The sequence below is a fragment of the Corapipo altera genome, unplaced genomic scaffold, assembly GCF_003945725.1.
Source record: "Corapipo altera isolate COAL_440 unplaced genomic scaffold, ASM394572v1 308, whole genome shotgun sequence".
NCBI lineage: Eukaryota > Metazoa > Chordata > Aves > Passeriformes > Pipridae > Corapipo > Corapipo altera.
The window spans coordinates 2,624,568-2,640,916 of NW_020884925.1; the positions used below are offsets into that span (position 1 = coordinate 2,624,568).

Consider the following 16,349-nt stretch of genomic DNA (forward strand, 5'->3'; position numbering starts at 1 on the left):
CTTAAAAGCTTAAAATAAAATTGTGCCATTTCTCTTTTGCCCGTGGTTTGGTAGGAAGAGCGAGTTTCCTTCACAGAAGTCATGATCAAAAAGCTGTGCCATTCATCCTGTGCTCAACTCCTGGCTGTACCAGTGCCTGGTTCAGGGGAACTTCAGGATTCTATGTAGCTCAGCCACCTGGTTCTCAAATTTCTGCCCAATTCTTGGCTCTGCACAGTCCAGCCCTGCTGTGCTCTTGCTCATAATTTATCAGTTATTTTTAATATCTTGGTTTTTTTAAAAATGTCTCACAGTGGGGTTTATTTTTAAACTTAATTCTCTCCAGTCTATATTTAATAACTTCTAAGGCTCTCCCAGGGGGATTGAGACCTCTGGAGGGTTCCCAGCTGGCAGTGCTGTATCCCCTGTGTTGGATCTGCCTCTCACACTGGCAGTGATCCACCAGCTCTCTCCTGAGTTACCTGCCCTGACACCACAGCAGCTGTTTGGCTGCTTTTTAGTAACTTCTTTCCTATCCTTTCAAATACTGTTTTGTATTTCACTATCCACGAGTTAATTGCTAAACTGCAATGGGTAATTTTTTTTTGGCAGTTGTGGTTTTTTGCTGCATCAGCACAAAGGGGTTTGGAGCCAGAGGTTGCAGCAGTGCAAGGGAGAGGGGTTTAAATCAATAGAATCTGCAGAATGGATGGACCCCCCCCCTGCAGTGAGGATCCACACTGCTCTGCTCCCCAGGCTGTGCTCAGCAGGAGGGTGACCACAGCTGGCACTGCCTTTCTGCCCTACAGAACCACGGTTTTCAGATATTGCTTTTTGGTTTGTTGTGAGCACGTTCCGGAGAGTTTGGGTAAAGATTTTTTCTTCTGAATGTTTTCATGTTGCTTAAAAAACAGGAAAAAAAGATCAAAGGGCAGAACTGCAAGTGAGCCCAGGAAGGGTAAATCAAAGATAATTAGATTGCTCAAGGTATAGTCATACAGGTGCAATTTTGATATACTGTGAGGGGCTTAATTCTCATAATTTTCCTTAAATAGAGTTGAGAGAAACATTAATGCACTGGAATTGAGGATATTTTTTAAAATTATTATTATTACTGTGCTTTTTACTTCCAGCTGATGCACTTAACCTTAATTTGCTGCTATGTTGTAAAGCCCTTTTTAGGAAGCAAAGTAAACAATTTGTAGTCTGGTTTATCTCACTGGGGTTTTCTTTTTAAAAAGTAAAAAATAAAAACTAATTTTCCATGTAAATATAAAAGTATTCCTAAAGAACATACTGTGCAGCATTGTTTGAATGATCATTATAGTATGAACATATATATATATATGTCTGGTCATTATAAATTTAAGTTGTGTTGATGCTAAATGGTGATTTTTCCAAAAGGAAAAGAAATATTTTTAGTAGTTTTCTCCAGTTCAGAATGTCAAGGATTCTTATTATTGGGGCTCAGAAGAGTTCATATCCAAATACATGCCTTGACTGGCCTGCTGGGCCTCAACACCAGAGGGGAGAGCTTGTCCTTATTACTGCTTTGTGTGCTCCCAGAGTGATGGTGCAGAATCTGATCAGATTACCTGGGCAGATCCCGAGGATATTTCTTACCTTTTCCTTGCTCTGTGGCATTATCTCTTTGGGTTAGGTAAACTGCAAAGAAATGCCTGTTTTCTTCTGAAGCATCACAGATTGTCTAGCCCTAGGCAGGCTTTTGCTCCAGTTCGTTGGTCATTTCTATCTTAGGGAGGAAAAAAACCCATGTTTAAAGAGTTTCCTTCACTTACTCAGGATTATGAAATATTTATGTCATTTAAACTCCCTTTAAATGAGAGAAAATACAGCGTGACACTTTAAAACTGGAAAAAAAAATACTACCTGCAACAAAATAGAACTTTTTAAACAGAAATGGTAATGCCCAGCGTTTATGGAAATGCTCATCTGTGGTTTGCCAGTCACAGCTCTGGCTTGGTACAACAGTGAGCTGATATTTAGCAAATATTCTTCACTTTGGGAATAAAGTTGCAGCAGTCCATAGTGCTGCTTCCCATCCCTTAGTTTCACATGGGGTGAGTCCCATTCCTTGGCTCTCTGGGAGCGTTTCTACAGCCCACTGCCCCCCAGAGGGACCTGCAGGTGTGAATTGGGAGAGTTTCAGCTTTAAAAAAAAAAAAAAAAGCCTCTTAAAATGTTTACAATTGCATTAAAATGTCAAAGACGCAGAAATCAGATACTGGCAAAGAGTCCCCATCCCTCCATTCCTGCCGTGTGAGGTTTGCACTGTGGTTGGTGACGATCAGGGACTGTCCAGGTGCCTGTAAGTGCTTCAGACAAACCACAAAGCCGTGGCCGTTTTGTGGCCTTTGGGCACTCCCATATAGGAAACCCAGGCTGGGTTCCCACTGCTGGTGTTTCCAGTCTGAGGACGTGTCTGACAGTGGGGAGAGGTTTGTGGGCTGTGCAGGAGCACTTCACTGAGCCACTGCTGACAGAGGCTGATCAGGGCAGTTTATTCTGCAGCATAAAAATTGCATTAAACTCTTCTCAGGGACAGCAGTGCTAAAGGTAAATGGCTTTTCCCTGGAGCAGAACAAACCAAAGGAAACCTGTCCCAGTACTTGGTGATCTCAGAAGAGCCCACAGAGTGCTCAGGAATATCACACACTGTCGTTTGGGGGGAGCTTTTTGGCGTTGCAGCCCCGTCTGAGAGGTGCATTCGTTTCCATGTGCTCACTCACTGAGCAGGCCTGATTAATTAGTGCATGTCACCATCTGGTACTTACTGAGACTATTCATTTTTAAAATGCTGAAATTGTAGGGAATGTTGCACACCAATTAAGTTCCTTTTAATTGGATTATTTTAGTATAAAGTATTACTGGAGAAGGCCTTCATTGTGATTCAGGCAGCACACGTCCAAAGGAGACCTGACAGCCTGAAATTACCTGGAACAAAGGGAAAATGCCTGAAATGCATGTTTGTTATTATCTTCATGCACTCAGCAAAGATGATGTCAACAAATAAGAGCCACAGAAACGCTTCTGCATTGCTGTGCCAGGTTCAGTTTCCTGACACAAGGGTATCTCAGCTGATCCTTGCTTCATCTTTGCACTGCAGCTCCGAATCTGTCATCTCCCTCTGACCTGGAAAGTGAGATATGCTTTTATGTTCCTGTCTGTTTGATATCAACTCAACAGGGCCAGGCTGAGCCCTGCTGTGTGCAGTTGTGTACCTGCTGAAACGAGGAGCATTAGTCTCATTTACACACAGAACGAGTTGGCCTTTAAAGCTGATAAATTGTCTGTGCTGACTCAACCATTTAGTGAATGAATGAAGTGTCACAATCTGCTGTTGGGAGCAGAACTTGTCTGTCTGTACTTGTTCCTGACACTGACTCACTTGGTGAATTTTAGTTCCTCAGCGTCACTGCACTGCAGTGCTTCCCTGTATAACTTGTGAAGAGTTCTGTTTATCAATTTATATAAAAGACTGAGATACAAGGGTGAAATGCTCCCTGTTGATATTGTGTGTTTGCTATTAATACTTTCTTTAGAAGTATAATGCTGGTTTTTTATGTAACATCTGTGTTTGTTATTGCCTTGATTTTGTGGAGATTGTCTTCAAATAAGTTTTGTCATCTGAACTACTCGTTGCAGAAGACCAGGAGCTCTGCAGAGTGCACATTCCCATTCCATTGGTTCATAGGCTGCCATGGAAGCAGGAAAGTTATGGAAGAAAAGATACCTGATCAGTAGCAGCTGAAGAGATCTGAGGTGTGAGTGCCTGGATCTCTTGTTAACCTGCTTTGTTTTGGAGAGTAACATAGGAATCCAGCCATGAACAGTGTGATTGTTTCCATGTATTTGTGTACGTTTTCATTCCCTTCGATGGCCTCTGCTGCCCCCTGCCAAGCTGCAGCTGCCGGTGACAGCCATGGAAGCAACAGCCTGCTGAAAGAAGATTTCATTTCTGTTATCACTCCTAATCACTCTCACCATAATTATCACTCATAATAGGGAATCTGCAGATGAAAAAGCAAATGTATTATCTTTAAAGAGATAGGAAAGCAGCAGAAAGATTGCTTTTAGTTGTACACAAAGGAAGAAACTGTCTCAGTTTGTTTTAGCATGCAAATGCTTGTTTTGACTTGTAAAGGTCACTATGGATTTGATGTGAAATAGCGTAGGAGTGCTGCTGATTTCCAAGTACAAAAGTAGCACAATGTTTGAATTGTTTTGGTTGTTTTCTTAAGATCCATTTCCTCTGGTTGGAAGGTGCCTGTTTCCTCTCTGCTGCAGCTGCAGGCAGTGTCAGGGCACGCGGCAGGAACTGCTCATCCTGCGGTTGCCTGAGCCAGTTGGAAACCCAGCTGGACTTCACAGACCCAGGAACTCAGTGGCTCTTCTGTCTCAGACTGTGTCACAAATCATCTTGGGCATCGTGGTTGTGTTTAAACCAGTTCTGTTGGCTGCTGGAGAGCAAAAGATCTGCAATACCTACGCATGGCTTATGTGTTTTCTGTGTACCAGTCACACATCTGCATTTCCACAGTCCCCAGGTACCTGACTGTGAGGGTGGCACTGCTGGGACGTGGGGTGAATGTTTGCACAGAGCTGTCACCGTGCTGGAGTTGTTACTCCCACTGGAGTGCTGCGGTTCTGCTGAGGTTCCTGCAGTTCCCATTCACGTCATGGGTGTAGCTCTCCTTTGGCTTAGAGGGAAACTGCTCAGCATCCGTGTGTCTGAGGGAGTGAGAGGGAACAGCGTCACAGCACAGCCAGTGGTACCACAAATGTGCAGCAGAGAGCTTTCCCATTGCTGCCCTGGCTTTCCTTAGCCTGGAACACCATGAAGCTCTCTGACTTTTGATGGGATTCCAGAGCAAGTGCAGCTTATGCAATTTCAGATAATAATATCACAGGGTGAAATCTTAAAGCACACACACACATGCACAAAGCCTGTTGTTTAAATTGTTTGTTTAGAACTTTTATGTAATGGAGAACTATATTTAAAAAAAAAAAAACATTTAGTTTAGATTCCCATTAATGTAACTTTACTCCTTTTATTTGTTAAACACATGAAAGGAAGGAGCTAACCAGAGTTTAAAATTGTAGTATGTGTGCTCTCTCTCTGGTTTTAGGGGAATTATTTCTTAATGTAATTTGTCTGCTTACAGTATATGGGTTTGCAAAGTGTTGAAGCAACAAATCTTGAGAGAGAGATCGAAAAACACACAAAGGCATATTACTCTGTATATATAAAATAAAGGCAGATCTCAGCCTGGCAGGCTTTCTATCTCTTAGGTCATACAGAGAAAGCTTTTGGCACCGACTTTTTGGCAAAAAGCTTTGTCTGGAAACATATTTAGTCAGCATATGAAATATGATAGCCCTGGTAGCACGGCTGTGTCTGAAGACACTAATAGAGTTAGGCTTCAGCCCCATCTGCTGTTGGATCGGGATGGCTCTGTTGGTTTGCCAGCACAGGACAGCCCCTTGCCAAAACCCAGAGCAGGACGTGAGGAGACTGACAAATCCCTGCTCGTGTCAGCTCTGCTAATGAGGCTGTTGTTTGCCACGCTGATGAAAGCCAGTTGTGCCTGTGGTGAATTCCAGCACAGCTGTCCATGGAGAGCTGCATCTGGGGCCGCGGGGGTTTATCAATGCCCTTTCAGTGCACCTGGGGGAGCAGCAAGGATATTTCCTCCTGAAGGTCTGTGAGAATAGAAGATTATTGATTTCCAGTGCCTGTGTTTACAGAAGTAGCAGTGGACGTACAGATTCTTTCACCTCAGTAAAATCTCTCCAATAATTTGAGTTATGCAACAGTGACGAAGAGAACAGACTTGCGGATTTGGCTCAGGAGGCTTAAAATCTTCAGGCATTAATTCCTGAAACTCTCAAATCCTGCATACTCCAATGTCTATAAAGCACAGCAGATTCGTGTTTGATTTTTACTTAGGGCTGATCATTTCAGGAAATAAAAAGATTCACTTTGAAAGAGACTTTCAGTTCTTCTTCAATTGTTATTTCTGGAGGGGTCAGGTAGAAAAGCTACATGTGAAACAAATCAGGGACTAAAAATCCATAGCTTTGTTTTAAGGATATCAGAATGGTTTATGGCCACTGTGGTAAGCAAAAGGAGAAAAAACCAGTGACTTTCTAGAAAGATTTCCACAGTATTTTTATCTGACTTTTCCAGGACATCAGTCCAGCCTGTCCCTTCAGCGAAAATACCTCTCCAGTTATCATTTGACTCTGATGAAAGAAGTGCTAAAATGGCAGAGTTTGGAATTGCTTGAACATATTTTCTCACTTAAGCTGAGCTTGTTCACATTCAAAGCTAAACCAAATTATCTCAGTTGCATTTAGGAGAGTAAACATGCTCTTAGTTTTCTGTCTCATGTTTTAAGTAGTTCTGGTGAAAGCAATGTGCACTAATCTTCGGGTTTATATCCTCTTCCTGCATTTTTTTATTGGACAAAATTAAAGGTCAATGGTCCTGAACTAGTCAAGAGAATTACTCTAAAGTCTCAGTCATTGCCATTTCTCTCTCTGCTTTCAGTAACACAGGGCTTAGCTGCCAAAGTTTTAATTCTTTATGTATGAGAAGAATGATATTTGCAACTTGCTTTTACATTTCAGTTACATGGTTTCATAAATTTATGTAACAAGAGAGAAGCATCAGCAAAAGGCTCCTTCAAAGTTGTCCACAGTGTAGGAAATGTAAGTATAATGATCAAGCAGATTTTTCCCTGTTCTCATCCTCATTGTCTTTTGTATTCCAGCATGATCAGTGCTCGAAGGAGTGGCCATACTACGTGAGCAGAGTGGAAACATATGGATGAAATGCTTACCATGCACTGAGCAGCACGGCACCAAGCACAGAGCTCCGGGAAAATGTCTGCTTGCAACACTTTCACTGAGCACGTCTGGAAACCCGGTGAATGTAAGAACTGCTTCAAGCCCAAAAGCTTGCACCAGTTACCCCCCGTGTCAGAAAAGAAGCCCCTCTCGCATGGAAATCTGAAACCCAATGCAAACCAAAGCAACAGCCAGCGGGGGAGAAACAGCGGGAACTTCCGACCGCCCGTGGCCAAGAAACCCACCATAGCTGTGAAACCCACCATGATGGTGGTGGATGGGCAGGGGGTGTGTGCCGAGATCAGCACGCTGGAGCAGGGGGAGAACAAACCCCTGCCCGCGGGGTGGAACCGAAACAAAGCGGCCTTGAACAAAAAACCACTGAACAACAACAACGAAGAGGAAATCGAAGGTTACAGCCACGTCTCCAGGCCTTACGGCAACAGCGAGGGGCTGGGGAAGATACCAAATAACAATAATAACGGACTGACAGAAGTTTTGAAGGAGATTGCAGGTTTGGACACCACACCTCAGCTCACCGGCAATGAAACGAACTCAAGAGAAACCTTCTTGGGAAGGATAAATAATTGCTATAAAAGGTCATTAGAAAGAAAGATCCCTCCGAGCTGCATGGTGGGTGGAATGAAGGATTCACAGAGTAAGCACGTTATTCTGAGTGGAAGCACTGAAGTAATAAGTAATGAAGGTGGACGTTTCTGTTATCCAGAGTTCTCTAGCGGAGATGAGAGTGAGGATGACACGTTTTTTGGCAGCATGCAGGAAGAGCATGAGAGCTGGGACGAGAGTGATGAAGAGTTGCTAGCGATGGAAATTCGCATGAGGGGCCAGCCCCGCTTTGCCAACTTCAGAGCTAACACCCTGTCTCCTGTGCCATTCTGTGTGGACAAAAAATGGAACACTGTGCCCCTTCGGAACAAGTCTCTGCAGCGGATCTGTGCAGTAGATTATGACGACAGTTATGATGAAATTTTAAACGGTTATGGGGAAGAGTCTGTGATTCTCTACGGGCAAGAGAGCATGCAGAGCATGGTGTCGTCTGATTCGACGTCTCCTGATTCTTCTCTGACAGAAGAGTCTCGTTCCGGAACAACGAGCAGTTCTTCACAGAAGCTCTGTAATGGAGGGTTGTCTCCCAGCACTCCTCAGGACCTCAAATTGATTGAACCAGAATATGAAAGTCTTTGTGACGATCAGCAAGTGAAGGATGTGTCAAAAGCGCCCAGAAATGCTCCAAAAAGTCTAGAAACTCACAAGGCAGTCCTTGCGCTTCGACTGGAGGAGAAGGATGGCAAAATTGCTGTGCAGACTGATAAGCAAGAGAATAAAAGTTCTTCAGATGTTGCTGGTCAAGCAGTAACTATTAATTTGGTGCCTGTGGAGGAGCAAGCTAAACCTTACAGGGTGGTGAACATGGAACAGCCAGTCTGCAAGCCATATACTGTAGTGGATGTATCAGCTGCCATGACCAATGAATGTAAGGAGAATCAGACTGAAACCTCAGAAACCAAAAATGCATCCTCTAACCCAAGCTCACCAGTAACTCCAGGCACACCTGTTGCATCCTCCGCAGCATCACCTGTACGTGTCAATGCTAACCTGAAAAAATCCAGTGCAATCAGATACCAGGAAGTGTGGACTTCTAGTACTAGTCCAAGACAGAAGATACCTAAGGTGGAGCTGATTGCAAACAGCTCAGGACCTTCCGTTCCTCCCAGGAAGACAAGCCACAAGTCAGCTCCTACTTCACCTACAGCTACAAACATTTCTTCAAAAACTATCCCGGTCAAGTCTCCCAATTTATCTGAGATAAAATTCAACAGCTACAACAATGCTGGCATGCCACCTTTTCCTATTATCATTCATGATGAGCCCACTTATGCCAAGAGTTCCAAAAATGCTATTAAAGTTCCTATTGTAATCAATCCGAACGCTTATGATAACCTGGCTATCTATAAAAGTTTTCTAGGGACCAGCGGGGAGCTGTCCATCAAAGATAAAACTACCAGTGTGATAAGCCATACGTATGAGGAAATAGAAACAGAAAGTACAATAACTGAAGCCATAGGCAGTAAAGCCGCTGAGTTGTCCCAACCAAAGGGGGTGACGAATAGCTCTGAGTGCAGACTGGGTTCTGTGGCTCAAAAGGTCCAAGAGTTCAACAGCTGTCTCAGTAAAAGCCAGATATCCCCACAGAGAAGTCACAGTGCTGACCACAGCTCCCCATCAAAAGCTCAAAAGGCAACACAAGAGCCTGCAACAAAAACAGACGTAACGCCGGAGGGTTCTGTTGGCAGCAGCAGTGGCAGAGAGAATGCAAGCACGGTGCTCTCACAGATTGTGGCATCTATCCAGCCTCCACAGTCTCCTCCAGAAACACCTCAGTCTGGACCCAAGTCCTGTAGTGTACAAGAACTGTATTCCTTACCTCCGGAGGGAGACACTCCTAAAAACACCCTGGTACGACCCAAATCTCTGTTTACGTCACAGCCTGACATAGAGTCCTCCAAGACGGCGGAAAACACTGGTGGGAAAGTGCCGAAAGATCCGCTGTCCCAGCTGGCTGCCACCCCCTCTCCAAAGCCAGCGCGAGCCACCCCGAATGCCACGAGTCCCCAGGCAGAGCAGGCACCGCCGTTCCCGCCCCCACGCTCCACCTCCTCGCCCTACCACGCCAGTAACTTGCTGCAAAGACATTTCAGCAACTGGACCAAGCCCACCAGCCCCACCAGGTCCACGGAGGCCGAGTCGATCCTGCACTCGGAGGGGCGTCGCGCCGACGCCAAACCCAAACGCTGGATATCGTTCAAGAGCTTCTTCCGCCGCAGGAAACCCGACGATGAGGAAGACAAAGAGAAGGAGAGAGAGAGAGGGAAGCTGGTGGGTCTGGATGGAACTGTCATCCATATGCTCCCCCCTCCCCCAGTTCAGCGGCATCACTGGTTCAGCGAGGCCAAGTCGGACTCCAGCGAGAAGCCCTCCATCGTTTTCATGTACCGGTGTGAGCCGGCGCCGGCCGAGCCGAAGGCTGACCTCCCACCCAAGGGGGGAGTGGAGTCTGCCATCGCAGAGGCACTGGCAAAAGACAAAGGAGAAGCGCAGGAGAAGCCTCCCGAGAGCTCTGAACAGAACCCAGCGAGCCATTCCTCACCACCTCAGATTCCCAAGAAAATCCCCAGGTACTCGGCTCAGCTCTTTTAGTCACTTACTCAGTTGTGAACTGTCCCGTATTTAACTGCTGAAAAGGGGGGAACTGAGGAGTTTTGTTACGTGAAGTGTAATTTTTTCAAAGTATATTTGTTTTAGGTAACTTAGAACATGTTTTAAAAATCTCTCCATTATGTTGGATATCAGAAAAGTTGTTAAAAATTTCTTAGAAGCGGTAGCTGATATTTGCAGTTTGTCTTGGAGGTTCACTAATGTGTCACAATAGCCATGGTCCATTGAATCAGATCCATTCTCATGAATTTTTACTTTAAGAAAGTGCTTGTATGTTATGGGAAACCAGAGAATTTCTCTGCAGAAAGAGAAGGCAACCACTGAAAAGTACAACAGAAATAAAAAATCTGTGGCTCTTGAAAGGTGCAGTGCTCACCTTGATGCTACACTGCAACATCACTGCAGCATCCCAAAATAAACCATGGAAAAAATTAGAGTACCTATAAAATAATCTTACCTCTGTCTTGCAAGGCCTTTAGCAGTGGACATGCTTTGTCCCCCAGCAGGATTAGATGCAGTAGAGCTGGTCACAGCATCATTTGCAGTCAGTCACATGGGCACAGTGTGCATTTCCCTGAGTGCTGACCACAGCTGGGGATCTGTTAGAATATGTCTTCCAATGTTATTACACAAACCAATCCCGAGGTACCTTCAAACTTACATTATCTAATTCATTATAGTAATAACCTAATGGTAGGAAATTAAAAATGTTGTAAAGTGTGAGCTGTGTGTGAGCCCCAGAAAATGCATCATGGCAGTGCTCTTTGGTTTTCTTCCTCCATATTTTGTATAAGAAAGCTGCAGTGTTTTTTAGTTAAGATAGTTTTAAAGTTGACTTAAGCTAACAGAAATCACGGGGTGAGCACAGTTAGAGTTTACCATAAACAGATTGCCACTTGTCCTAAAGTAAAATAACTTGGTTTTCTTTCTCCACTCTCTATACAAGAAAATTGCTAGCAACCCTTGGTCAGAGTGCAGTCTCTCTAGACTTGCCCTAAATTAAATGGGGAGAAGTAGGCAGCTTTAGGACAGGTTAAAGAATTGGAGGAGTTTGTGCTCTCAACCCCCTTTACAGGAACCCATTTTTTTCCCGTGTATCCAGGGGAAGCTGGAGAAAGTGAGGTTGATTTTGACTGCATTGCCATCAGGAGATTCTCTTGCTCCCAGCTCCCCAGTGCCCCCTCTTGTGCTGCCAAGACAGTCCATGTGGTCACCTGTGCTGAACCAGACTGGGGAAGGGACCCAAGAGGGAAATGACTTTGCAGGCATTTTTCAGCCAGATCAACTCCCTGATGTGCCAGGGGACAGGCAGGGAGGAGCAGCTGCTTCTGCCAGTGGTGAGAGGGCAGGAAGAGTTCCTGATTCTTGCACTGCCCTGGAGGTGGTGCTGTTGGAATGTGTGATATTCTTGCCCTGTGACTGGAGCACCTTCTGCCCTCCCTTTTGAAGGCGATTTGTCACTGCTCTGTCTGATTCACTTACTCCGAAAAGTACATTTGCTCTTTAGTTTTCTGCAAGTTACAATGATACTGGTTAAAACCACGTCTCTAAGTTTCTCCTGGTGAAAATGGGAGTCTCCCAAATGTTAGAACTGGAATTTCTCCTTGCTGACAATATTGTCCTGTTGTTTCTACACATTTCAAAGGAAGTACTCTTGAGATGCTCAGAAATATGTTGTGGGAACACTGGACAGTCAGTAGCTTCATCCTTTAGTTTTTATATTCAGGTACTTTGATGCCTTGCATTATTTTGGGATTTTTAATTAATTTTTAATAATCTTAAAAAGACCAAGTGAAACCTTATAGTACCAAAAAATGAGGGGTTTGGGTTTTTTGGTTGATTTTTAAGGGGTTTGGCTTTTGTTTTTAATATCCCGGTAGGTGAGAATCAGGATTGCCAAATTCCATTTTTGCACAAGCAGGAGACTTAACTGATGAGATGCTATGCTTGGTTTGTGTGAGCTCTTCAGGTATTACTATGAGGTTGGTGATAATTCGGGCTAAAATAAGTGCATGACAAAGATGTTGAAAATCTTGGGTTAAGCTTGCAGAGGCTTAGAGGAGAATGAAGATACTGATCAGTGAACAGGACACTTCCCTAACTCAGGATGCCAAGAACAGTAAACTCACTGAAAAAAACCCCAAACTGATGACCTGGAAAATAAGATAAGCTTTAAAAATGGCAGATTACTGGGAGGTCTTGAAAGCAAATTAAATAAGATGCAGTATTTACTTACTTTGCAATGGCTTACAAAGCTGCTAAAGATTGATAACCACAAAAGGACTGAAGGTATTTGAAGTTATCACTAGAAAGGGCAGTTCTTCCTTTGAACAGCACTTGCAAAATACTCAGTTCTTTGGAAAGCTGAAAATTATCTCTCTGTTATCCAAAGGAACTTGGTTTTGGTTTATCCATGTGATTGTTTCCTTCTGTTTGATGCCAGGACACACATATGCTGGTTCAAAAGGAGCTAGCAAATGATATATTAAATTTGCCAAAAATTTGTAGATGGATTAATTTGTGCTAAAAATCAGCAGTCATGTCAGCTTTGTCATTAATTGGAATGAAAATCAGGTGTTCTCAGAACACCTGTAGTTCATGAAGCAGCAGTTGTTCTCAGGCAAAACCTAAAACTGACCTCTAAAAGGATAACATGATGATATTTCTGGCCTGAGTCACTGTAATTGATGGAGGTGGTACAGCACAGTGTGCAATCCACTCACACAAGTTTAATAAAAAGATTCTTCAAAGGCTTTGTTACTCATAGATCAGAGTGTTGCTATTGGAGTTTCATGAGATTAAGGCTTCTCCTCTCCTTCATTGAGACATCTCTGCTCACACCCAGCAGCAGCTTTTTAGATTGAGACGTTTCCCAAAAGCAAAGTGCAGCTCAGTGTCCTGCTGCTTCCTTGGCTGTCTGCATGATGGGCTGAACTGAATCAGCCTCAGAGCCCAACTCCCCTCACTGCTTTAGGTGGCAGAGCTTTGCTAATCCCGAATTTCCCTCACTGCTTTAGGTGGCAGTTTTGCCAATCCCGGTGCAAGTGCCCTGTGCACGGCCACTCCCATTGCAGTTACACGTCAAACAAAGAGTTTCCTCTCTCAGATACAAGTCAGCCATAACTTTCCTTTATGGGATCTTTGGCCCAGACTTGGATGAAGTAAAGATCAAACTGAAATACTTCCTTCAGGTAGTGAAGTCTGTATATTCATTTTGTTCTGGTTCAGGTAAGGAAGCATTTTTTCCTAGCTAAAGTTGGGATTACCAATCTAATTCCTAAAATTATGTTAACTTTTGCAAAAGGCTTTGAGTTTGTAATCAGTAGATCTGAGCTCTGTGTCTAGAGGAATAGGAACGTTGTGACAGATCACTCAGTAAAAACAATGGGAATCGTTGTTCTTCAAAAATGTGGTCATATATTAAGATCAGGGTTACATCCAGAGATAGGCAGGAATAACCACCACTGCCACATTCCACTTCAGCATTGTCACTGATCCAGTCCTGCAGATTCCACAGCTGCTTCAGAAACTACTTGGGAAGATAACAAAATCTGTCAAATCACAGAAGGGCTCCGTTTAAAACAAAGTCCTTCCCAGTTTGGAGGAGCTCTGGTCTAATTCTTAGGGTGAGTTTCTCACCTGAATCCAAAACCTTTCAAGTACAGCTTGCACAAATTGATGAGGAGAATGCAAGGATGTTATAGATGAAAAGAAATTTCTTGCTTGAGCAACTCTACTGAAATGGGAGAAATTTTAGGTGGATCAGCTCTCCCTTCTTGTCAAATCTGTGTTGGTTTGCTTTTATCTGGATGTCAGCAAGCTTTATCAGCAGTGCTTTTAAAAGCATTAACCATTTATCTTACACTATTTCATCAATTAAAAACATGTGACATTTTCTTCTGGAACATCTCTTTGCTGACAGAATTGGAAATGCTGTGTGTGCATTAAGCAATAAGTTTGGTAACGTTTTCTGTGAGAACTCATAAACACCAAGGACTGCTAAGGAACCAAGTAGAAGGGATTTTACCATTTATTATTTTATAAATTTAGATTAAGAAATGGTAAATCTTGTATTATTGTTCTTAACTCGTCTAATACAGTTTGTAAAATGGAAAGAGTGAGAACCTAAAATGGATAAAGAAAAATATATTTTTTATAAGACACAGTTAATCTGTGGAACTCATTGCCATTAAGTTTCAGTGACAGTAAAGAGCTTAGCAGGATGTCTTTACTGGATTATCAAATGTATACCCTTTATCCATACAAACATCACATTATACAAGACTTGGGGGGAAAAAAAATAATATAAATTCTCATACTTCAAAACTAAGCCAGCTTCTAAATAATCAGAATTAGGAACTTTATGGCTTAGCTGTTTCAGGTTGTAATTTTAGAAGTTTGTTTCACTTTCCTCTTGGGGGTAACTGTTCCTGGCTAATGGTGGTGATGAGGAACTGAACTGCAGGAGCCACTGGAATGTTTTCTGTACCCAGAGTGCACCCTGGAACGTGGGCACTGATGGGCTCTGCTCGGTGTTTTGCAGGAATAAAGTGCTCTGTGTTCTGAGGAGAAGTTGCTGGGTAAGGTGGCCTTTGACCTCCTTCCACTCATTAACCTCCCTGCATTTTTTCTCCAGCATTATTCAGTCAGTGTAGGCTTTAGATTGGCTTTATTAGCTCAAAAGTGTAGGGCCTGAGGGGATCTCAAAGTGCTCTCTTTGACAGTAAATATATGTACAAATTACACAGTTGGTGCTGTGTGTGTGTAAAACTGAGGCATCTTCCTTGTCATCCCAAACTATCCTGCTGCCAGTGGCTGCTGCTGTGCTGCTACACGCTCAGGGAGGAGATCAGATCTCTGCTGGGTCCAAGGCCACATCAGCTTTTCTCTGTGTTTGTCACTAATTCCTGCCACTGGGATTTATCTGCTGTCATGCACAGAACTGTGCTCCCTCAGCTTGGCCTCTAGACCTGACCCTCACTCAGGAATACACTCTCACAATCACTTCTTATAAGCATTGCACATTGTCTCCCTCCTATTCCTTGCTGTTTATTACTCACTGTAATTGAGTAGATGTGCTCTGAATAGAGGAAGACACAGGTCACACAATAGCTGTGATTCCAGTGTCCTCACCAGAATTAACACACTACACAGGCAGCTTTCTGGATTCTGCTGTTCCCAAAAAACTGAGACAAGTTAGACCACATCAACCTTTGGCAATCCTCCAAGAACTGTGAAGGAGGAGAGCTTGAAGGAAGGAGTTAGGGGCATTTGTCCCTGCAGAAAAATAACACTTTTAAAACAGTTTTGAGCTTGTGCACATGTGAATGACAAGTATCTGAATTCAGTGGGGTGTTATCTGAAGGACAGTCATTTTTATGGCAAGTTTTTTTGCTGCACATAATCTCAGCTTCTTAGGAAAACAAACATGTTCTCTGCGTGCAGAGGGCTGCTTCCTCCAGTAACTGAATAGTTGTTTAGTGTCAGCCTCTTGTGCCCGAAGGAGCAGAGTTCTCTAAGGTAATTAATTTCCTATGAAGTTTGTTTTTGAAATAAAAAAAAGGGAAAAGAAAAAGACTTGGACAGAGGAGGCTGCGCCCACTATGGTAGAAGCTAAATATGTGCTCTTATGCAAGGCATCAAAGAATCCATCCTGGCAAAATAGCTATAAATATCCCAAATAAGGAGATAGCTGTAAGTATCACTTGCTACCAACAAGCAGATAGAAAGTAATACAAAATGAGGCTTTAATGGTTCTAATCTCAGAGAACTGCTTGTTTATCAGCTGCTCTTCTCTTCTCTTCTCGAAAACTAGTTGTTTTAACTGTTTCGTTCATGAAGCAAAAGCAACTGTGAATTTGGTTCTTGTAGCCCCCTGAGTGAGGATGGTTTCTCCTTCTGTTCCTCCTGTGTCCTGCCAGCTCTGATGGAGGGTTGCTGGGTCTCTGCACTGTGTCTGTGAGCTGGGTCGCTCAGTCTTGGTGTTTAGATCCTGGAAAGCATTTCCCCATGGATTTCATGACCTGCCATCGAACTGTTGGGCTTTAAAATGTATTCTTTTGAGGCACGGACTGCAGAGTTGAGATACTCACTTACTTTTAACAGTGGGTTAGTCTTAGTTCTTAAAACTCCTCTTGAAACTTGAACGTGCTTTTCCTTAAGTAATACCATGACTAAGGCCATAGCTGTCATTCCAAAGCAGTGATGTAGCAGCCTGTGCCCTGGCTTTCCTTCAGGGAGGCAGTGGAAGAGTTAAGGAG

General features: G+C 43.5%; 1 protein-coding gene across 7 annotated transcripts in view; it reads left to right on the top strand.

Moving 5' to 3' along the window:
- Nucleotides 1-16,349, top strand: part of PEAK1 (pseudopodium enriched atypical kinase 1) — a 112,555-nt gene that overhangs the window by 69,436 nt on the left and 26,770 nt on the right. For all 7 annotated transcript variants that reach the window (XM_027657819.1, XM_027657826.1, XM_027657825.1 and 4 more), the window contains one exon: nt 6,777-10,049. In XM_027657819.1, coding sequence (XP_027513620.1) covers nt 6,889-10,049 — 3,161 coding nt within the window. In that variant the 5' untranslated portion in view covers nt 6,777-6,888. The remainder of the gene's footprint in view (nt 1-6,776; nt 10,050-16,349) is intronic.